The sequence below is a fragment of the Pteropus medius genome, unplaced genomic scaffold (assembly GCF_902729225.1).
Source record: "Pteropus medius unplaced genomic scaffold, Ma_sr-lr_union100, whole genome shotgun sequence".
Classification (NCBI taxonomy): Eukaryota; Metazoa; Chordata; class Mammalia; order Chiroptera; family Pteropodidae; genus Pteropus; species Pteropus medius.
The window spans coordinates 41,698,696-41,722,777 of NW_024349800.1; the positions used below are offsets into that span (position 1 = coordinate 41,698,696).

At 42.6% G+C, this 24,082-nt stretch overlaps 1 protein-coding gene and 1 pseudogene across 1 annotated transcript in view; both read right to left on the bottom strand.

Annotated features, from left to right (window-relative positions):
• GALM (galactose mutarotase) overlaps window positions 1–24,082 on the bottom strand; it is a 48,470-nt gene that overhangs the window by 17,639 nt on the left and 6,749 nt on the right. The window contains exons 2-4 of the mRNA XM_039887385.1: window positions 22,427–22,581; window positions 18,006–18,212; window positions 13,261–13,342 (exon numbers count right to left, since the gene is read on the bottom strand). Coding sequence (XP_039743319.1) covers window positions 13,261–13,342; window positions 18,006–18,212; window positions 22,427–22,581 — 444 coding nt within the window. The remainder of the gene's footprint in view (window positions 1–13,260; window positions 13,343–18,005; window positions 18,213–22,426; window positions 22,582–24,082) is intronic.
• On the bottom strand, window positions 12,041–12,159 carry LOC120622326 (uncharacterized; annotated as a pseudogene).

The following is a 24,082-nucleotide window of genomic DNA, read 5'->3' on the forward strand; positions in this document are numbered from 1 at the left end:
CTGATCTGTGGATGATCTAGATGAAGATACAGAAGGTATTTTCAAACTAGGACAGACAGCATGAAGTTAGGCAGATTCACTTGGGGTGACAAAACCAGAAATCTAAAAGACGGTGCAAAGTGGGGGTAAAGCACTGATTATAAGATGAAATTTATGAACAACAGCAACAGATAAGGTCCTGTACTTGTGTGTCCCAAGAAACAAAAAACCAAAAAGACACTAGGTTTAGATTGTAGCTCTAAACCTGGGCACGAAACATCTTTTGAGATTCCTTTTCCTCACTTAGAAAATTGGTGTAATAGAACAAGGAAGTCGAAGTTGTCATGAGGATTAAAACAGTAGAGGCAAAGCGCTTAGCGATGATGACGATGATTATGATGGTGACAGCTAACAATCAAATGGTTCTTAGCAGAGTACTTCATACCCAGGCAATCTGGGTTCCAGAGCCTGGGTTCTTAACCATCATGTTCTACTAACGCTCATAAATGTTAAGTCTAATTGCTACAATTGTTACAGACTAGGGAGAGGCCGCTGAAGCACAGCATGTGTGAAAATGATTTTAAGGATGTGGTTGGCAGTAAGTTCAATAGGAGTCACGTGGAGTGTCATGAAGTGGTGACAGTTTTCGGTTACCTTTTTGCAGTGTGTGCATCACAGGCAGAGAGACACACAGATGCTGGATCAGAGGAAAATGACCAGGATGGCCAACCCACGGCATAAGGAAACTAGCCAAGGACTTTGGGGTGTACTGCCTGAAGAAAAAATGACTCAGACATGAAAGCTGCCTTTGAAGGCCTCAAGCCTTCTCTGTAGGGACCCAAGAACTAGCCTAAATGGGGGTCAGCTCTAGGTAGACACTTCAGCCCAATATCAGGAAGGCATTGCTGACCCAGAGTAGACAGTGAACATCCTGTCTCAGAGGCATCTGAGTGCCAGCAGAGCCCACAGTTCTGGGGTTCAAATACCGGACAGGCCAGTGGTGACTGGAAAAGATAAAGTCCTTTTCAACTGTGACATTCCAGGGCTGTAGGACCATCGGTTTATGTGACAAACATAAGGAAGCAGGTTTTTCCCTTCAGGGACACACAGTGATATCTGGCTATTTCTCCCCTCCCTCTTTTTTAAGTCAAATTTTGAGCTCGTTTTATCTATGGAGGCCAATGGCTGAGAGCAGCTCTTTGCAGAATGACCTCTAGACAATGGCTTTTGATAAGAGTCGGGAGTGTGAAGTGTGCAAGGGTGAGAGAAGGTAGCTAAGAGGGCAGCGGGAGAACACAGGGTTGTTGGTGAGGGAAGCAAACGGGGATATAGGTGCCAGAAGGGAAAAAGCAACAAAGGTTACTGGAGGCTGGACAGAGCTTTGTGTAGAGCCTTTTAAATAGCGACATAGCTACTCAGAGCATGGACCCAGCGCTGCATCACCCAGGGACTGTTAGAAACGGGACCCAGAGCCTCCATCCCAGACCGAGTGAGTCAGAATCTGAATGTGAACGAGTTCCCCGGTGATTTGTGTGCAAGTTACAGGTGAAGAGCACTGATGTGCCTATCGTTGAAGGGAGACCCAGACTTGGATGTGCTGTGCATTCATCTCAGTTAAAGAGGGGAGGAACTCTGGGGCAATAGGAAGAACACAGTGGCGCTGGAATCGGTCTCCATGGGGACGGCCCAGCTGTGCTTCCAGCCCAGCTGCTCCAATTATGTCTGTTTCTTTAGTCAAGTTCAGAGCAGTCAGTCAAATTTGCATAAGGAAGCCAGAGGTAATGGGGCTCAGGGGGTACAGGTACTCATCTGACACCTAATTAAGCCATCTTGGTAAATCATCTCTAGAATGCCTGTTATTATTTTAGGAAACAACATAAAGAGAATGATAATTAAAAGTAACACCCTGGGTGGGAATTTTGACTTCATTCTAGTGGTTGGCAAGTAAAGCACCTTGGGATTTTTTGGTAAAGTAACATTTCTATAATTTTCATAAATCGCCCAACGTTAAAGCTTGTCTCTGCTGTTTTTCCCCCCTTCCTCTGACGATGCTTTGGGTTCACCGCTTTATTCTACTGCTGGTTTTTTTTTTTTCTTTCCACTGAGTATTTTCTGATTTTATTCTGACTTGCAGTGGGGAGGGTACTGCTTCTGGATATTACATGACATCTTGAAGCATAAAATGCTAAACTGTGGTTTTCAGGTGAGAAAGCAACTTTACACTTCACAGTTGGGCTATGTGAGGCATTTTCATGCAGAGAAGTTTTCCATCCTGGACTCCCATCCACATGGCATCCGGGGATTTGCCACCAGTTGAAAGTTCGGTTACCCACTGTGTGCCTGCAGCCTTCCCACACAGGCACTCCCACTAGACCCGCTCTGCACCTGAGTGCTGCCACGCTCCCCGAGCCCCGGGCCTTCAGGGCCCTGCCATGGCTTCCATCACGCCCCTCACATCCTCCGCCTGCCTGGGCCTATTGCCTATGACCGGAGCCACTTGGTTAGTAACACTCACCCTGTCCTACTGCCCCTCCTACCTGACAAAACCCTAACTTTAGATCATCCCACAGTCCACCTTCTCTGCTCCTGACTCTATGCCACTGAGAGAAACTGGAGAAGACCATGGAAGTACCAGCCAGGGCCACCACAAGTTCATGGTCTTAACCCTCACCTGGACTCTCGGCATCCTTTGACAAATATTAAACCTGACCTCAGTCAACTCCTCTGCCCTAAAAAACCTCTCCTGTGATCCTGCAGTTGCACCCCATGGAGATACCCTCTCTTCTTCCTTTCTCAGATTTTCGAAAGTATATTCAACACCAGTGGCTGCCATTAGCTTGTGTAGGTAGCTTCTAGATATACAGAGCCCCTGAACCCATGCTAAAGCAAATGAATCAGAATTTCTGGGGTGAGGCCCAGGATTCTGTATCCAAGAAACTGTCTTAGATGGGAATGGCCCACTGATTCTCTCCTCACTTTCGGTTACTCCTCCAACTGTCACACGTCTCGGTAAAATGGGGTCCGGAGTAACAGTTGCTACTGCCCACACACTCTTCCCAGGTCTCTCTGTCTTGACCTCTCTGGAGTACTGATGCTGTTGGTCACTCCAGGACCTCTGGTCACCAGTATTCAGACCACCGTTTTTCTTAACCCGGGGTCTGTAAAGTACATGCTCATTTATATCCTCCATCCTCATTTCTCTCCTAACACTGTACCCAGCTATCCAACTGATTGCTGAACATCCCCACCTGGATGCCCCACAGGTACCTTAACCTCAAGTATTTCAGAGACCAAATCCATAGTTCCCCTATCCCGCCCCCATGCCAGCATCTCCTCCTCCTCTGCTTCCCCCCTCCCCCTTCCCCTCCCCCCTTCCCCTCCCCCTCTTCTTCCTTCTCCTCCTCCTCCTCTATTCATGACTCAGTATACCCATTTCTACTGCCCAAGAGCTGCCCCAGAAACCTAGGAGTCATCATATTCTCATCCATTACATTCAGTTCAGGCCTCTTGATTTTACCTCTTAAGTTCTATTATAAAACTACATTTTTTCCATCTGCCCTCGAGTTGAGGACCTCTTCATCTCTCACTTGGGCTACTAAAATAGCCTCTCCACTGGCCTCAGGCTCCAGTCAAGCCCCACCCCCAACAGTTGCTAGGTGGTATTTCTAAAATGCAATCTTGCTAGGACCATCTCCTGGCTTCAAACACTTCAAGGCCCTCCATGATCTAAAAATTATCCCAGTTCCTTGAGATGGCACAGAAGGCCCATCACAACTGCACACAACTGCACCCAACTGCAGGGCTGGGACCAGGGTGAGTCGTGCACCCTGGACCATGGACCCGAGGGAGCAAAATTTAAGGAGACACTCTCAGGTGCTGACCCGGCACGAGCACAGCCCCGAGAGTGAGTGCTGCCTTAAATGTTGGACCCTAGGTGCCAAGCCTCTTTTGCCCCAGTCTAGCCCTGACCCTGCCCAACTGCCTTTCTAGTTTTTTGGCTTAGCAGCCCACCGTCAAGCTCACGTTCTGCACCTCAGTACTCTCACTGTTGTTGCTAGATCCTCACAGTCACTTTCAAGAAGCTTCTTGAAGATCTTGAGAAAGCCCCTTCCTACCCTTGCCTCTTAGCCAAATGGGCTTTATCTCTACGACTGCCCAGAGCACATTAGATTCTCCACTCCTGGCGAGCTTCCCAACCACAGGGCTAGTGTTCGATTGTCCTTCCATGATAACCAGGGCCTGAGGGAGCATATAGCAATCAGTAGGCGTTTGACAAATGTTAGCTGAACTGAATGCAAATCGGCTCTGGAAACTTGCTTGAGTCAGCCTCAGGCCCATGGTGCAAAGCCCACAGTCACCTCTCGCCCTCTTCAGAATGGGATGACCTCTAAGGAAAGCCGTGCACCAGGCTGGCGGTGTCCAGACCTGGCATGGGGAAGGGGTGGGTGTTAAACCATCAGCTCTCCAAGGGTGGTAGTCAGAGCTCTAGCAAATAACTCTCTTGACAAATTTACTTGATGTTAGTCTGAAATTTTCATAGGAATTCCACAACGCCTGGCCAAGTGCTAATTTCCAAGCTTTCTTCCTGCCAAATTTCTACCATGCTGACTCATGTTTGCCAATCTCGTAGCAGTGATGTGTTCTCTAGCAGGGAACGCAAGTAGCTTTGGGAGTTATTCTGGGGCCTCATAAAACTCTTCTTGGGACCATTTTCAAGAGTGATTCAGTAATGTATTCCCTTGGAGAGTATTACTGTGACCAGGAGAGGTCCTTGGAGTTTCTGTACTGAACTTCTTTGAACACTGTCTAGGGAGGGACCTGTCAGAGAAGAAACAGCTCCAGGATAAAACACATTCCGTAAGATCCAATACCATGAGTTTCACTTTTTTAGTGCTATTCAAGTCCTTTCTTAACTGTGGCCTTATTTTATTTATTTATTTATTTTTGGAGGACAGAACATGTGCTATATACATGGCTGTATGTTCTCCATGTAGGCAAGGTATATCTATTTTACTCCACATTGCGTCCCCAGAGCTGGCATAGTACCTGGCACACAGGAGGTACTCTCTATCATCTCTATCACCCAGCAATGGAGATGGAAAAAGAAAAAACTTGGTCAGTGGACCCAGAGTCTCTAGAACCGCAAAGCTGAGGGTGAGAATCAGAACACTAGGCTCTGGCTCTCCGCTTACAATGAGGCCCCAGCGTGCCTGCTTGCTCCTGTACTTTACAGATTGATGGCCAGGCCTGGAATCCTGACCGCACCAGGGGCTGGTGAATATTGGAAGGCAATTTCAGTAGTCTGATCAAGCAGAAACAGAGAAACTGGCCATCTAGCCCAGAGTCCTGGCCACTGTTGCTCCTCTGGGTAGAACCTTAGGGAAGTTCATTTTCTTCGTGGTGTGCCGTCTTCCTCCTCTAGCTAGCCTTCTAGCTCCCTTCAGAAAATCTAATGGTGATGAATTAACAAAAAACAATTTAAGAACAACTCTGAAGATTATAAAAAGACAAATGATTACTATTCTCAAAAATGATGATTACATTTATGTATTATAATGCATAGCAGGACAACCATAAACTATCATTACCTTGAGGGAGGAAAAAAGTCCAGAAAACCCCCGAGTGGACTAAGATGATGCAACCAATTCATACAGGGTTTTACATGAAATTTCAGGGGCTCATGAATCTCGTGAAGTTCTTGCATCTTCTCAGACATACAAGTATGGACCCTGGTTCAGAATATCTGGGTAAGAGGTTCTGTGTGGTCTTTGAGTCAGGGTTAGAAACTGACAGGACCTCAGAGGTCAACTCATGTAACTGTCATCGAATGAGATTTTACAGATTATGAGGTTATGAGGCCCAGAGAGTTTTCAGGGCTGGCTGGAGGGCGTAGTTGGAGAACCGAGCCCTGCATTCAGGTTTTCTGAATCCTCGTTATCCCGTGGCGATGTGCTATTTGGAAACACATGTAAAGACGGAAAAACAGTGGAGAGAGACTGACTGGTCGGGGAAAGGCAGGGGCAGCTGCTCCTAGAACGTATGGACTGGCTATTACTTGGTTTCATTTTTGTTTCGAGTATAGATCGGTTTTCTAGCTTCAAGCCAGAGACCAAGCCTGAAGCTCCAGGCTGGCTCCCTACTTTGGATCTGTCCCTAAATTCTGGTAAATCATCTGAGGTACTTGTAGAGGGGACCAAGAGGGAGGCTGGGCACAAGATGAGCTCTAAACAGCTTATGTTGTTACAAAAACCCCAGAGCAACAAAGACCCTACTGTTTCCAGGAAGCGGGGGAAATATTTCTAAGGAGAACGTATGAGCCTTGAAGAAAAAAAGGGGGGTGTTGGGGGTCCCTGTGGAGTGGGAGGGTACTGCACCAAGGTGGGGTGTGAGTGAGGCACAGTGGAAAATGAGTCTGGGTGGCAGCTGGTATCTGGCCTGGGAGCCATATAAAGTTTTTGTTTTGTTTTGTTTTTAAGCTGGAGAGTATTTTAGGTAGATGACTTTAATAACCAGATGGAGAACAACTCTAAAGAGATCCTCCCTCCCCCAACCCCAGTTAGAGAGCTACAGTCCAGACTCATTTGTTCATTCACTGATCCCAGTTTATGACACTCATAATATAAGCCAGGCGCTGATCTAGACAGGAAAAGATCTACACCAGGACAGTGATGATGGAGATGGAGCCATATAATCAATACATACTGAGGAGGCAGATTCGAGAAACACTTAGGAGTTGAAAATCAGCAGGACCTGATGACTAACGATATTGGGTGTGTGTGTGGGGCGGAGGGCGAGATTGCAAAGAGGAAGCACACTGACGGAGGGTCAAAACAAATGTTATACCTGATACTTTAGAATTATGTAGTCTAAAGAGATTTTCTGGAGGAAGCTCCAGAAACATTGTAACATGTAGGTCAAAACAGTTTTCATTTGTACCATCTTTGAACCAGGAGACTACTTTGGAATTTATTTATCCAGGGAAAAGACTTACACCTGCCCTAGGGAAGTAATTATAAAATTGAGTGAATTGTAGGTTGAACCCAGAGAGGTTGAAATAAAATACACAGCCTTGTGGTAAGCCTTTCCTACCAGAATTCTAATTTTGTCAAAATGGGGTTGCTTTCATGTAATTTTAGAATGAGCTTTCAAAAACAGAGAGCAGCAAGAATAGCAAGTGAAAACAGATGGGATGGGGGACAGAGTGGGTGAGGGTAAATTTTTATAAAAATAAAAGGTATCTTTTCTTAAGGAAAAGAATAAGATAGGATTTTAGTAATGTTACTGGAAGAGGCAAAAGACCCAGTCAAAGCATTCATTTTTCTTAATTCCTTATCTACTCCTGCCAATAAAGAGTAGCAAAATTAAAAGAAAAAAAAAAAGCAATGTGCTATAAATGCCTTTAAGACACATGCTTAGTGTGTCCGTATCGTGTTGTATACATCATAATGTCTTGCTGGCTGGCGGGGTTACCCAGATCGCCTGCCAAGTCTCACAGTTCTATAAGGCAAAAGGGTTAAATGTAACATTTAGAACCCTGGGAGTGAATTAGTCCCAGGAGAAATAGAAGGATTGCATTTTCTCACCTGCTCACATTTAGCTGGCTGAGTACCTGAGCAAGGCACCAAGGATTGGTTTCCCTTTGTTACCACAGACAAGGCACTAGACTCAGGTCCTGAAGCTAAATGCCTGACATGGCAGCACAGAGATCTGGGACGGGAGTGCTCTGTCTCTGGGGACATCCCTTATATACCTGCGCTTCCTGGCAAATGGCTTTCAAGAGTTCCATTTCTGGGAAACTATAGGGACAGCCCTGAATAAACAAACGTACACACACACTTAAGAGGACCTGAAGATGCACCAATAAAGAGTGTGTGCCTATCCTAAGAAGTAGCAAATGCTTTTTTTAAGTGGGGGAAAAATCTTTGCTGCTAGTCCACAGGTGAAACGAGCTCTCAGCCTTGCAGGGAGGCCTTCTGTTGGTGCAGCCGTGCTACAGCTGAGAAGCACCTGTGAGCAAGGACCATGTGTGCTCATAACACCACTGCCGACTCTGAAGTGCCCAGAATGTCATCCAGAGCAGTAGCTCAGAAGCTAGCTGGTGGATTTTATTCTTTTACTCAAAATATTTTTTCTTTTTTCTTTTTTTCCAGTAGAAAAGCAAAGATTCTAGAGTCTTCCATCCTAAAGAGACAAAAGGACTATTGTTTGCCTGTGTTAGGAAGCCTCCAAGCCTAGCAAAAGGGCAGACATTTGCGAGAAGATGGGGATGACTTTAAATTACTGGAATGGGCCCCTTTGAAGGCTTCTGATCCCCCACTGTTACCGAGGCGTTTCCACTGGGCTTGAAGAAGCAGTGTAATACAGGCTATTGTCTTCTATGCTTTACCGGCTGAAAGGGCTGAAGACATTTTATATGCTCCCACTCCACCCCACAAATTGCCAACAGGAAGAAAGGGAGGAGTGAAACAGGATCCCAAGGCTGCAGGTCTGTGCACCCTGCCTGGGGTAAATGTCCAAAGGGAGCTATAAGTTTAAGATAAGGGGATTATATCATATGTGCTTGATTTGGTTCCCCAAAACTGTGTGCCAAGAAGTTTCTTTCTTTTCTGTGTGATAGAGCCCAGTCAATCAGTAAGCTGGCAACCAACAAACAAAAAAACCTGGCAAACACATGCAGGGGAAGGTCCCTTTTCACTAAGTACCACAGCATTACAGCTACTGTACAATAAGAGGTGCTACCCTCTCCTGACAATGGGTTTTCCCATCACCTGAAAAATTATTTACCAAGTGTCTGTAACCAAGGCGAAAAACACCCCCAAAGTTTAGATCTGCATCAGCATTTCCCTCACAAAAAGCACAGGTTATAGCTTTTATGAAGGGCAAACCAAAAGGAGTTGAAAAACAAATGTTGGTATAAATTAATAGCCACGAAAGGCAGGGGTCTGGGACTATTAAACATCTTCATGTCGCAGAAAGTTAGAAGCTTAGAAGCCAACCTATGAGATTTGGTGGAAAGTCCACAGGAGGCTAACCAAATGAAGCTTCAGCAATTGCAATTTGTCAGATTAAGCATTTGTGAGAAGCCCATGCAGAATTCAAGGAATGATCTGAAGAAAGGCCTCAGGGTTAAAATGTTTCCCTCAGCTTCTTCCAAATGCACCACAGTTCTGCGGAGCCGCTTCTCCAGACATGTTCCGTTGTTACCTGCTCTCATGACGCTGGGTGTAGTTAAGGAGTTCTTGGTTTCTTTTTTGATACAATGCTAAAAGAGACTTTTTTCTCTAGGAGCTCCAAGTAAAAATTAGGATTTTTATGACCTTAGGAAGATAGGTTTTAAAAATAAACACACGAACAAGGATTTGAGGTGGAAAGCAAAGGATGAGGATGTTGGTGAGCAAAGTAATGGATACAATGCCAAAGTTTACCGCCACCCTTTACCACTTACTTTCATGATAGAGTTCTAACAGGTTTGAGGGGTGTTGGAAATAACAGTAAAATGTTATACTAAGAGCCTTGTAGAATTGTGAAATGTAAGAGCTACAAGTTACCTTACAAACAAGTTATTGGTTCTCAATCATGAGTCCTTGATAAAATTTTCACTGGTCCACAGAAAACTGAGATTTATTTGGATAACCCATCACACTTTTTTGAAAAGCAAGATGAATTCAATTTAAAGGATTGTTCTGTAGTCTGAGATGAAAATTTCCCCACTTTTGTGGTGTTAAAATATTCTTTCTTTTATGAAAAGATAATGATTATAAATGGCAGTTTGGGATTTTAAAAAACAAATGTAGTCTATCTCTGTTCTTCATTATTAAGCCAACAAGTTTTTTTTAACTTATTGAAATATAACATATATATATATATATTCCTAATTAGTTTTAATAGTCCAATATATCTTATAATAGCTTTCAAATTTGGCAAAATAAAAAGTTGGGCAACCCTATATAAGTATTTCAAATCGTTTTTAAAGAAAATTTACTGGTCTGTAAAATTGGATTGAGTTCAAAGTCCCTCTTATTTGAAAGAAGAAATGAAAGTGTAGAGAAATTAAAAGTTAAAGCATTATACATACATCGAAGGTCTCCTAGCTAGTTAATGGCAAAGCCAAGACTAGAACTAGGCTCTTGCCTCTCAGAGTCCAGTGCTCAGACACCTTCCTCAATTTCACAGATGTACAAGACTAGCAAAGTATATAATTTGATCCTAAAACCACTTACAGTGAAGAACTGAGATGAATAGATTTTATGCAGTCCATTAAATTGCATGTTAAGTTCCACTACGCTTTGCCACAATTACCTTTTACAGTCGTGACAAATAATCTTTCATCAGTATGAATTATGCATTTTTGTGATTTTTATCTGATCAAAACTCAACAGGACAGCAGCACAAAATTTTACAAATATATACAAATATACACTTATTTCATCACTGACACTTATAAGTTACTTAATTCATTTTCTTCCTTATCAATCATAAAACAGCAGCCGCCACTATTTTTTCCTTGCAGTTCAACATAGTTTTTTAAAAAAAAATTAGAGTTGACATTTAATATTATATTAGTTTCAGATATACAGTATAGTGGTGAGACAGCTATACAATTTGCAACATATAGTTTTAATGCAATAATTTTGTATCTAGGACAAGATACCCATCTACTGAGCCATGTCAATATCAGAAGATGACACATGTCACCAAGACAAACATAAAAGCCTTTAAACATGGCCCCGGAGCCAGGAAAACATTCAACACTGTGATGCCAAAAATTTGAATCCATTTATCTTGATTTCTCATTATTATTTTAATTATTTCTGTAGTCACTACATTTATGAGAGTTTCTAATTCCTGCTGTTAACTGAAGTTACTGTTTAGTATGCAGGCTCACATTCTTACCTTGTTCCTCAGAAAAATTTTGAACTAGCAGCCATAAACACAACCTCATGATTTTAAAGAGGCCAAAATAAAACAAAAGCCCTTACCCAAAGTAAGGCAAATGCCCAGTTAACTTAAAATAATATCTTACTTGGAGCCCTGGGTTTTTTTTTTTTTAATTTTGAAATAATTTTAGACTTACAGAAAGGTTGCAAAAATAGGATATCTCTGTATACCCTTCACCCATTTCCCTCTAATATTAACATTTTATATGACTATGGGACAAGCACAACTAAGAAATTTAACATGGGAACAATACTGCTGACTAAACTACACATTTCACTAGAATTTCAGCAGCGTTCTCACTATTGCCCATTTTTTGCCTCATGATTCAGACTAGGATCCCATGTTGCCGTACCTCCTCAGCCTTCTCTGTGATCGTTCTTTAGTCTTTGTCTCTCGTGATTTCGATACTGTTGAAGAGTACTGGTCAATTATTTTGTAGACCGTCCTCAACTGGGTTCATGGGGTGTCTTTTCCTGGATGGACTGAGGTTATGCATTTTTGACCGAATACCACACGGGTGATGTGCTTTTTCAGTACATCATATAAGGGGGACGTGATGTCAACACACCTTATTACTGGTGATGTAAACCTTATTTACTTGGTTACGATGGTGCCTTTGGTGTCTAATTGCTCATATTCTATCATTCTAAACTCTTTATTGGAGCAGAGGTGCAACTTAAGTAGGGGGGAACGGAAGGGAATGGCCTTCCTGACCTTCATGCGTAGCTGCCAGCAGGTGGGTTTGTTATTGAGGGCTGCAGCCCTGAAGAGATGCCTGAGAGGATGGAATGCAAATATAAGAACTCTGACAAAGGAGCCATGAGGAAATACCTCTGGAAGTCTTGGTCAGGCACAGGTAGGAGACCTGGATGAGTCAAGGGGTGGCCTGAGGGCAGCCGTTTCTGCCAGGAGAAGAGATGCTGATGCAGAAGTGTTCGCATCTTTCTGGATTCCTGTTCCTTTTGGTTTCGACTTTACTTTTGTTTACTTTAGTTTTCTTGGACTATGGCTTCCACGCTCACCTGATCTCTGATTTTATTTTTTTTAGGCGAGGCAACCCTTGGTTGACCTCACAGATTCCAAGGACCTTGTCAGCCTACAATCCCTTATTTTTTATTTTTTATGCCTACAGCACCTGGTCATCCTAGGTGGTCTCCCATCCAAGTACTAACCAGGCCTGACCCTGCTTAGCTTCCGAGATCAGACAGGATCGGGCTTGTTCAGGGTGGCATGGCTGTGGACCTGATCTCTGATTTTAATGAAATCCCAATAAAAATATTTATTGGGGCAATTATTTAAGTTAATTTCCATAAGCCGCCACAAACAACAGCACCCCTGACAGTTATCTTGTTGTCATCCATCTGTCCCCTAGAGGCAGATGGGGGTGCACCTATGATCTAGTACAAAACTGTACCACTCAATCCTAGAGGTAACACATGAAACAAGAATCCTTCTTCGTTTTTTCAAATTGAGTTCTAATGCACACACCATCAAATTCACCCTTTAAAGTGCACAATTCATTGGTGTTTAGTATATTTGCAAGGTTGTGCAACTATTACCACCACCTCTTCCAGAATCTTTTCGTCACCCCCAAAAGAAATGTATACTCATTGTCACCCCCCATTACCCTCTGCCCCCAGTGCCTGGCAACTCACTGATTTACTTTCTATCTCTATGAATTTGTTTATTTGAATCAAGGTACTTTTGATCCCAAATAATAACAACCACGATGATCACAATCCAGTTAACCTAGGACACAGATACTCAAACACACACACACACACTCATGAAGTTTGATTTTGGCAGCACCTCCCCTTCCCTTTTGATACTCTACACTCTCTGTTCCACCCCAGCCCCCCAACCATGTCTCAGGGGTGACTTATCTGCATTTGTCCTCCTCAGGGTACAACTCATCCTACCCTTTCCTCTTCTATCAAAAACCATATCATGTATCAGTGTCCTGCACTTGTGAGGTAATGTTCAGGTAAATTTATTTCTGCTGAGGTGCTAAGAAGTAACAGATTTACATTTTAGTGGAGAACTTTTGGAGTCTAAGGCTCAGCTAGGATGACCCAATGACCCAGTGTGTTTGGGACTGTTCCAGTTTATGCCTGTTGCCCTGGTTTAATGATTAATAGCAATGCCTTTCCTTTTCAAAAGGATGCTGGTCTGGGTGTTTAATTATATGGTCACCCAACCTTAACCAAAATAAATGACTAATCACGGGAATTAAAAGCATTTTGGTAGGCCAATAGGGAAAATCGATTTAGGTAAATGAAGTTTTTATGTTCCTCAAATTGCACCCCAGCTCTACATTCTCATAAAAAGTTCAAATTCACCAACCTGTAGGAATCAGGGTCTCATCCACAGGCAAAAAAGCATCAGCTTCTATAGTGACTTCATGGTCATATATATTCGGGGAACCCTGGGAGGGAAAAGGCAGAGAAAGAAAAGATCTAAAGCTTAGCCTTATTTTATATATTTGCTTTGTAACTTCTCTTGCAGAAATGTTTTCAGGCACTGACAAAAACTTTAGAAATCCCATTTGACTTATAGTGATAAGTAATATGCTCATTTAAGGGTGGGTAGATAGGGCCTCAAAATAGCAGCTGATACATTGAAAGAAGCTTTCAAGTGGAATTAGGAAGGTGAAAAGTCAGAGAGACAACAGTGGTTGGAAAGCTTTTTGGATTTTGGCTTATTCGCAGAGGGGTTTCTTTCACTCTCCTCACATGATAGGCAAACAGAAGAGCAAGGGTAGGTGACTTGTAACACAAAGGATGGCCGAGGCATCGCCTCTAGGCTAGCTAGAGGTGGGGCATGTCAATCCTTTTCTGGTCCAGATCCCACCCAGAGGACCCATTCCCTGCCACAATGCAGTAGCCCAGGAGTCAGAACTGCTTTTGGAGTTTGCCTGTCTCCTCCATAAAGATGCAGTCTGTCCTTCTGGGAAAGTCCAAGGCTGGTCAGTGATCAGAAGGCCTGGGGTCCAGTTCCAGCTCTCACTGAGTGGTCCCAGGGAAGCCACATAACCTCCTAGAATCTTGTTTCCTCTGGCGTAGAACTGGGCCAATGGTGCCCCACCTTTAACAGGGTTATTGCGAGGAAGGCTTTAGTAAAGATGTTTTGTGCTGTTTGCAAATCGGAAAATACACGTGTATGTTTTTAACTTAAGGAATTTTTAAAAATTATTAATAGGAGTATATTTTAAAGCTTCATGGCAGAACATACAAAAGGGGAACCAGGTGGGGGCTTTCACCTTAGTAAATGCTCAAAAACAAGCTAAACCCATGGTTCTCAACTGGAGACAATTTTGCCCTACCAGGCAAAATTGGACAATGTCTGGAGACATTTTTATTGTCATGGCTGGGGGCGGTAATGCTACTGGCATCTACTGGGAGGAGGCCAGGGATTCTACTAAACACCCCACAATGCACAGGACAGCCTTCCCACTCCTGCAATGAGGAATTATCTGTCCCCAAATGTCGGTGGTACTAAGGCTGAGAAACCCTGAGCTAAGCTAAATTGAAAGTTCTGCCAGGTTCCTGAGAAGTCAGCAGAGAGAGGCAGAGTGCTTTGGGTTAACAGAAAATGAGATGCTATGGTCAGAAAGACGCGGCCCACGTACCCAAACGAGTCATCCTAAGGAGAAAGGGCAAAATTTTAGAGACCATGAGAATCTCTGTCTAAACATGACAGAAGTTGGTTTAATTACACTACACTACTAACAGAAGCTCTCTTTCTAAAGAGCATCTTGTATTCTCTCAGCAGGTACATGCTGGGCAGGGGCAGGTGTGGGTGGCAGACGGGGGAAGAGGTCTCGCCTCTGCCCACACACTCTCTATCTTAGCCACTTGTTTGGTCCCTGTTCTGACCTGGGAAGGTAGGTCCAATATGGGAAGGGTCTGGACCCTGCTTAGGGCAGCTCTAGTCTAGAGGGGTCATCTCCTGTGAGCTCTCCCTACTGCCATTCTCATGGCTCACGGGTACTGCCAGCACTGAAGAGGCCTCTGGGGCTGAAGGAAGAGAATTTGAGACTGTTTCTTTGGCTGCACTTGTTCAGCGTTCAGTTTAAGGTTGGGTAGTATGTATTCTATTGTATGAAAATATCACAGCTTGTTTATCCATTTTCCTGTTGATGGCCTTTTGGATTTTTCCGTTTTTTACCATTATGAATAAAGCTGGTTAGGAATTTCCTTTTTTTGTTTGTTTTTTAGCACTAGGGCAGGAAGAAAAGGATTCACTATGAAAATCACGCATGAAATAAATCGATGTGTCTGAGATGTTAGGAAGAGGCTTGGGAGGAGACGGAAAGGAACATTTATTAGGCACCTACTCTCTAAATGGTTATTGGGTCACTGAGCAGCACTAACGTTCCTTCAATAAAGGGAAGCAAGCTTCATTTTATGACTCATCTGACCTGGAATAATGCAATGATCCACTCTGGTGGAATATTACTGTTGGATTCATTTCCTTTCTAGGCTGATGAAAACTTGGCAAGGAATGCTGATTCACAACAGAACTCAAGGCCTATCTCTGAGTTCGGTGTTTGATTTGATGAACTCTGCTTGGCCACTGCTACTAGTTTGTAACATTTACCATTTATAGAGCTCACTGTGGCCTGCATGGGGCTTTAAAGACTTTTTCGTGCATTGTCACCACTGCTGCCTTAATTCAGCTCTTCCCATCGTTAGCAGGATATAACAGACACTATTGGTTACTACTCAAAGCCACAGCAACTCTTTTTACCAGCACCCTTCTTTCCCCCTGGAAGAACCCTGACCTGTTGATTTATCCTGTGCCAGATTATATATTCAACGCAAGGATCCTCTTTCCAGCCCCGGAGGGCAAATTTTGATTGTTTTAAGTCAATCATGGTTGTCTAATGTCCTTGCTAATGACTGGGTTAGACAGGGTATAGGACACCCTTCTGGCCAACAAAATTTGAGGGAAAGTCTGCTGGGGAGCTTCTAGGAAAAGTTTTGCTTGTTCTTAAAAATGGAGCATTAGAGATATGTTTTAAAAAAGGAATAGGTCTCTTTTTGTCTCTAGTTGTGACTATATGAAGTAGTGATACCTGCAGCTGTGGCAACCATCTTGTAACCATGAGGGTAGAAGCATGAAGACAAAAGCCAAAGCAATGAAGAAGCAGGATGGAAAGATGGAAGAATCTGGATCCTTGATGACATACCTACCCTGTCATACTGGAACCATAGTTATTGCTTTTCATCTCAAGTTCCCCCAGGCCTGCTTTCATAGCTCTTTAAGTAAAGTTTCAATTAGAAACATGTCCTCCCAGTTTCGTGTTAGGCAAAGGAACGGCCAAAACAAACAAACAAACAAACAAAACCAATCAACCTGCAACCTACATACTTTTTCTATTCTTTGAAAAAACACTTTTCTCCCTTCCCCTAGGCCTTCAACACTTAAACTTAGAAGTCATGAGTCAAAGCTTGGTCCCAAATAGAAAAAAAAAGACTACTATTAAATTTTAAAAACAAACAAAACATATGAGCTATTTTAAATATCAGATTTTTACCTATTTCCCTGGGGAGGATTTAAGATACATGACAATGTTTCTCCAGGTTGGGTAAGAGATGTTCTGAAAGTGCAGAGGTCCCGGGCCCCAGGCTGGTAGCTGACCATCCACTCTTACCCAAAAGGCTGATGGCCCCTGCCCACCTCCAACCCTGAGGCTATTGGCTGTGGATCTGGATCTGAGCTGCACTTACTAAGGCAGTACACAGAAAGGAGCTGATACTTATTACCCTTCTAGGTGGGGTCTGTAACCTCAGAAACTATTCAGCCTCTGGAAAGAGATCCAGAAATAGTCCCTGTAGGATTGGAAGGGTAAAAAATTCTGGTCAGGAGGGTCCTCCAGCCAGGTAAACGGAAAGAATCTTAGTGAACCTTATATCCCCATTTCGTTTCCCTCGCTGGAACACACTGGCAGATGTAATACTTCACGCATAATTTCTCTTGCTGAATCTATTCCTTTAGACCACTCCCTAATTATAAAATGGGATGTCCTAAATATACAAAAATGTGGAAAACAGTGAAAAATTACCATGACCCACTACCTACATAAAACCACTAATATTTTCTATTTTTGCCAAGTTTCTTTCTGTACATACTTTAAAAAGTAGGGTCTTTATGTACATTATTGCAGAGCCTCTTACGGCTGGGCATGTTTGTTTTGTTTTGGTTTGTCTTTAAGATCTCAAGAAGGATGTTGGAAGTTCCTGAAGGAACAAGCAAGTGAAGAACCATCTTATTTTTAAAGAGAGAACTTTGGATATTATATAAGAACCAATTAACTTGCTACTTGAAGAGATTCTAGAAAAAAACTTATCAGATCATCAGCAAACTCATAAAAGGGTAAGAAAACACAAGATATTACTCATTGGCTATGAACGTCATCTGTTGTAAGAAATCATGCCAAAGTGACTGAAGTATAGTAGACAATGAATGATGAGTTCTTCAGATGTAGAGGAAGTAATAGATATAATCTACAGAATTTAGCTAAGCTTTTTTATTCTGTCTCATGCAACAGCCTCCTTGACAAGCTAAAATATTAGCATTTGGAGGAAACGAGGCAGTTTAGAGCAGATAACCTAAAGGAGACTGTGCATTGGGAACACACAAATTTTGGCAGCATATGTAAAGGGGTCGGGCCAGGCACATTTCTAAAGATCCCAGAGTAAAAATCACTTTCATTGTAAGTAATCTGGTGTGGGGGCAGTTGGAGTGAAGTAGGGGTAGCAAAGGCAAGTACATGTTACAGTTAAATGAGACAGAGTTCTTAAAAAGCCGGTTAGTTGTCTGAGCATATGGGAAACATAATTCTATTGGCAGTACAATGTACTTATCTTTCTCTATAACTTCCACTTGTTGAGTACCTACTTTGAGCCAGATGCTTTGCTGGGTACTTTTCATCATCACAGGGGTGACCCCATCACCAAAGTATTTCCATGCTGGGTTGGTCTCTCCAGCTACTCTCCCAGGTGATTCCACAAAGCACATGACAGGAGAAAAGTGGCAAGTCAGATTTTACACCACAGCAGGAGAGCAGAGGCAAGGTCACTTACCTGGCCTGCCAGGTTGAAGTAAGAATGGTTGGTGAGATTGACTGGTGTGGTCTGACTGGCCTGCGCACGGTAGTTGACTGTGAGCTCCCCACCATCCAGGGTGTATGTCACCCAGACTTTTAACTCCCCAGGGTAACCTTCCTCACCATCTGGACTGACCCGCGAGAACTGGACGCCATTTGACAACACCCGAGGGGTCCAGAGGACCTAGAACAAAGTGTTTTCAAAGCTGTTTAGTCACTACAATCCCAAGCTAAATGCCACATTTCAATATTAAAGACAACTGGTTCCAGGAAGGGAAATGATGTAATCAACAAGGTTTACAATGATAGCCTAGATTTTAATTATTTTAAAATTCTGTTTTATACAGAAAAGTGACTTTCGAGAGAAAAGTTTTTCTCTTTACCTACTCACATTCCCCACACTCTTTCCCCCTAAATTTATAAGCATATGTCTACAATAGTTTCTTCTTCCCCTTCTTTGAGACTTAAAAAAATCTCAGCACCACATTCTGAGCAATAACTATCTGCTAATAGTATTAAAAATAACCTTAATAAATCAGCCCCCCTCTCTCGAGGGTACTATTTACAAATATTTATAAAAAAAACACCACGAGGTTATCTGTGTTCCCTGGGCAGAGTTCCAAACAAATAAGAAGGCCCTTGTTCCAATAGGTAGAGTTCTCGCTCACAAGTCAGGAGTCCTGATTTGGGGCCAGGTTTGTCCCTAGCTCACTGACTTTGGAGTTCAATCCTATCCATAAAATAAAGGGTTTGGAAAAAAAATGAGCTGGAAAGTTTTTTCTAGTTCTGGAAAATATGATTTTAAGAGTTACAAGAAAAATATGAAGAAAAGTTTTCTGAATCTTGGATTAACAGTGATTTCTCTCAACGTTGCCCTAGGGGCTCCAAGATTACACTTACGGGAAGGGAGTTTCCATTATGAGCCAAGGCACTTTGCTAGAAACTTCACAGATATTATCTTATCTGTCTCAGAGCTGACTTAATGTAGATACCATTATCCTCACTTTGTGATGAGAGAGTTGAGGCTCAGAAAGGATAAATTGCTGGTCCCAGGCCACATAGCTAGTAAGACAGTGGATTTGAACCAAGCAGTCTGATCCTGTTCCCTTATTTTACACTATCAAAGGACAAGGTGGCCAGAGACACCCCACCCCCCGCCAGTCCCTTTGGGGAGCCCTGGAGTCACTAGTGAAAGTCTTTCGCAGACATGAGACTTTCATTTGTTGAGTGCTCACCAGCCACTGACCTGGTACTTTACATAAATCATTTTCCAAGGTAAGAATCTGGTGGAACCAAAAAAAAAAAAAATTTACATCTTTGTAGGTCAAAATAGTTGAACAGTGGCAATTTCATATGGCTCCAAGTAATGTTATTAATCCCATTTTGCAGATGAGCAAATTAAGTTTCGTGGAGTTAACTTGCCCACTTCCACCCTCCACATCCCAGGGGAGTGGGGTAGAACCCTTTCAGACTTCATGCCTACTGTTTCAGGGGGAAAAAATCTTGTTTAAAGTCATACATGTAATTAGGGACAGAGCTAGGATTCAAACTCAGGCCTGGCAGCCTACACTAATCCACATCTTAGTTTCAGTGGATGTTTTATTCAAATCTCCATTTTCAACATAAGAGTTGAGGCCAAACACTGTCATTCCAAATGGACTTGAAACATAAAACTTCTGTGGGACAGAGAAATGGCCTATGAGCTCAGGCTCTGCCCCGCCTCCCCCCACTCCTGGCATGGCCTGGATCTCTCTCATTGACACAGCATTTGCCAGGAAGGGGAGCCCAGCGGGAACGGAGGTCTCTGCCTACACCTACAGTGAAAGCAGCTGGTATTTAAAACAAATTCACTGACCTTAGTAAAAAATTTATTTCGCACCCTAATTATCTCCCAGAAATGTTGAACTTTCAAGACACTTTGTGCTGGCTGGAAAATTACTGCTTGGCTATCGCCCATGGGAACATAGGCTATCATCACCCATGGGAATGTAACATTCTAACAATAAGCTTTCTGCTTCTGTACCCCCGCTTGCACACCCGACCTGTGGGTCGACAGGTAATGAATAGAAGAGAAATAGACCTTTGTGTTTAGACAGAATGAAGAATGGAATTTTAGGCTTAAAAACCCTGTACCTCTACATTTCAGGGCTGCTTAATTTGTGGTCTGCGTACCCCTGGCAGACCCAGCCAGCTGAATAATGAGTGTGTTTCCTATAACTCACTGATTTCTGGTGGTCCGTGTGTCTTTCGGGGGCTGGCGGCTACAACAACTTAAGATGTAAAGCCTGTTATATGTGTGATTAAAGAAAGAAAAAAAGAATCCCCCCAAATGGAAAATTTTAGGAGTAAAACATTTGAAAGAAAATGTTCTTAACTTGCTATCTAGTTTTTCTCCTTTAGAGAATGGAGATACGGAATGGAAATTTTCATGTAAAGTTTTTCTCCTTTAGAGAATGGAGATACGGAATGGAAATTTTCATGTAAAGTGATATTATCAGACAAGTAGAATTCCACGGATGGTATAATTCCTATTCATGGAAGGATTTCCCTGACCCTGTAGTTTTCAAATTTCCAGACAATTTCCGAATTTGCACCTTTAGGCCTACTTATACAATTTCTAATCCTCTCAGTTTGTTCAAATTTCATCTTTTATAAAAATGTATTGACATAAATAGAAAAACACAGACCTCCAAACCAGCAATTATTCAGTACCCGTTGAGATCAAACACAACTTAAAGTGAAGTTCATCTGATACTGCTCATGTTACTATGTCAAAACATACTGTTCAAAACTTCCAGTGGCTCCATGATAACATTCCAAGTCTTTCTCCACCTCTCTCAGGGCTGTTGCAAAGTCATTCTCTCAAATATCCATATATTGACTATAATGCTATCCTTTCTTCAAGGGCAGTTCAAATCCCACCTCCCCAGTTGCTGTTAATTTGTCCATGCGCAGTTCCTCTATCACTGGTGTCTATATTGTTGTCCACCTATAATAGTTATTTATGGAAGGGTCCCACCCCCTCACTATATTGTGAACCTAAGAAATCCCTATCCTGTTACGCTCCTCGGTTCACAGAAGGGGCGCAGTAGGCACACTGCATTCAAGGATATGTATATATGTATATTCATTATTTGCTATGTTTATACAGGACATACATGTTAAGCAACACCACAGAAAATACTGATGTAGAATAGAGGAAGCATGAACAAGCTAGAACAAGGTGCTGTTCTGAGGATCCTGTGAAGATCCTTGTCCTAACTTCCTCTGGTTGGGGTTTTCCTATAGACCTGACATATTCTAGAGATGCTCTGCCTTCATGCCCCGCTGGGATGAGGTGTCCCATCATTGAGGAGAGGGGGCTGATGGGGCAGTCTGCTTCTAGGAAGCTGGAGGGACAGGAGAAACAGAGTGACCAACTTCCTTCAACAGGGCAGGTGGTGGTCAGAGCAGAAAAGAAATTGTGACCCTTAACTGTCATCCATGTCCCTGTTTTCTCTGGCTCTTCTCTAGGAATAACCTGGGTGATAAAATTTAAAGTTTAAAGGAAAGTTAACTACCAAAAAAATCTCCCTCACGGCCTGAAATCAGACTAGTAAGAGAAGTCACTGGGGGCGTTAACTAGCAGACTCCCACCCAGGAAGCAGGAGGCCAGGCATTCCCACCTCAGGGAGAAGCTGTTTGACTGCTTTGCTCTCCTAACCTTGTTTTTCCAGGGATTCACTTGGGAGTTTTAGTGTGGAAAAGGGGTTCTGGGGGGAATCTCGGGTAATTTTGAGGCATGAGGCACTTCAGTGGAAGGGTAGGCCTGGATACAGCACCACACTACACGGGAAGGGGGCTTCATGACAGATACAGGGAGGTGTGTTGCATTGGGGGCACCCATGGTGGTGGCCACGGAGGACACCAGCAGTTGTAGTATAGGAATGAGGGCTTCAGGCCTGTCAGCCTGACTTAGGAGTGATTTATCTTTTGGTGATAATACAGGGTTCTAGTAAGGGTGACCGATAATCTATTCAAATGCTTTGTTTGGTAAATGGTTAGATATTATCTTTAATCCACTTTCTCTCGTGCCTAAGGTCAACCCAACTCCTTGATCCCAATGCTATGAGAAAGTCATTCCCTAGTCGTTCCCTGTCCGTCCTAAGTTAAAGGTGGCCATCTTTTCACTTGGGGTTCCCCTGCCCATTATGGTCAGATGAGCTAGAGGAGGATGGGTCCTAGAACAGGGCCAGGGCATCTGCTCCCCCAAACCATGGGAGCAGCCTCTTTCCCATATCACTTTTCCAAACGCATTTGCTCCAGGGCCTGGAATTGTGCCTGGCAAACAGAAGGTATGCCTGATGGCACTTTGTGAAGTATGCCAGGTAAGGACAATGTCCAGTGCCCCCAACTCACCTTATCAAACCCTCTTAGTCCTCCATGCAGACTGTTGGGCCCATTATTAACAGCCAGCTTATATTCCTTCCCGTCCAGCATGAATGTCCCTTTGGCAATTCGGTTGGCTACCCTGCCAACCACTGCTCCAAAGTAGGGCTGCTTCTGGAGATACCCTGCAAGAACATAGGATGACAGTTTTAAAATTTCAAACCAAAGGTGAAGCTCACACTGCTACCCACTGCTTTCTTCTGAGGGAATCTACAAGTAGAACTTGGGCATGTCCAGGTCCTCACCGAAGCACGGAAAAATGGCGTTCTTTACAGATGACCATTTCCTTTTCCAAAAGTAATAAACAGTTTTAAAGAACTTTATAAGGCACAAGGAATAAATAGAAGCCATCCTAATTTCATCATTAGAGAGAATCACTGTTAAAATTCTTATATATCTTTCTGTCTTTTAGTATAGGCATATATGTGCTTTTCTTCTTTTTATAAAACTCTGGTTTTAGTATACATGCTGCTGTATAATCTGCTTTTTTTCTAGGCCATCAATTTTCTTAACTATAAAGTATATTTTTGTGCAGTCTGGAGAAAAACTACCTTATCCTTTTTTCTCTTTTTATTTTTTTTTAAAAATCATACAATTAGTATATGAAAATACCCTTTAAAGAGTGTTAAATAATACATAATTATATAGAGTAGGCTTGCCAGAGGAAATACAGGATGACCAGTTAAATTTGAATTTCAGATAAATAATGAATAATATATTAGTATAAGTATATCCACATTATTATTATACATGGCACATATTTACACTTAAAAATATTTTTTTAAAATCTGAAATCCAAATTTAATTGGGCATCCTGTATTTTTATTTGCTAAATCTGGCAACCTTAATAAAGAGTAAAACATGATTATATGTGGGATATAAACCTAAAAACAACAAATGAACAGGGCAGAGACTCATGGATATGGACAACAGACTACTGGTTACCAGAGGGGGAGGGAGGAAGGGCAGGTAGACGGGGTAAAGGGGGTCAAATATGTGGCGATAGAAAGAAATCTAACTATGGGAGGCGAACACACAGTGTAAATATATATATACGCCTTACTGTTAAAGTGTACGGCTGAAACTTAGTGGATTTCATTAACCAATGTCACCATAAAAATAAATAAATAACGAGTAAAACATGAAAGCCTCCCTTCACCTCTCAACTCCTCTCCTTCCCGGTAATAACCACTGCTAACAGTTTGGCATGCACACTTCCATTTTTTTTTGTTGTTTGTTTTTAGTTAACTACATATGAGCACAAAGAAATATACAAACACACATATTCTATATGAAGAGAATCATACTATACATTGTTTTGCAACTTTTCAGTTATCGAATGTCTTAAGATCTCTCCATGTGACTACATATCCATCTACCATATTCCTTTTGATGGCCACACGGCATATTGATGAGCATAAGCTGTTGTCAACTTTTCGGGGGGGGTGGGGGGAGGGGCTCTAAAAAGCAGTCTGGCATCTTTGTATTTACAGCTTTGTGCACGGGCATATTACAGTACTTTCCTTCTCTTTAAGTTCCTCTATGTTATAATCTTTTCGTTTAGATGACAATGGCAGAGCTTAAGGTTTGGAAGTAGTTTATTTTTTGTATTATCATCAAGATTAC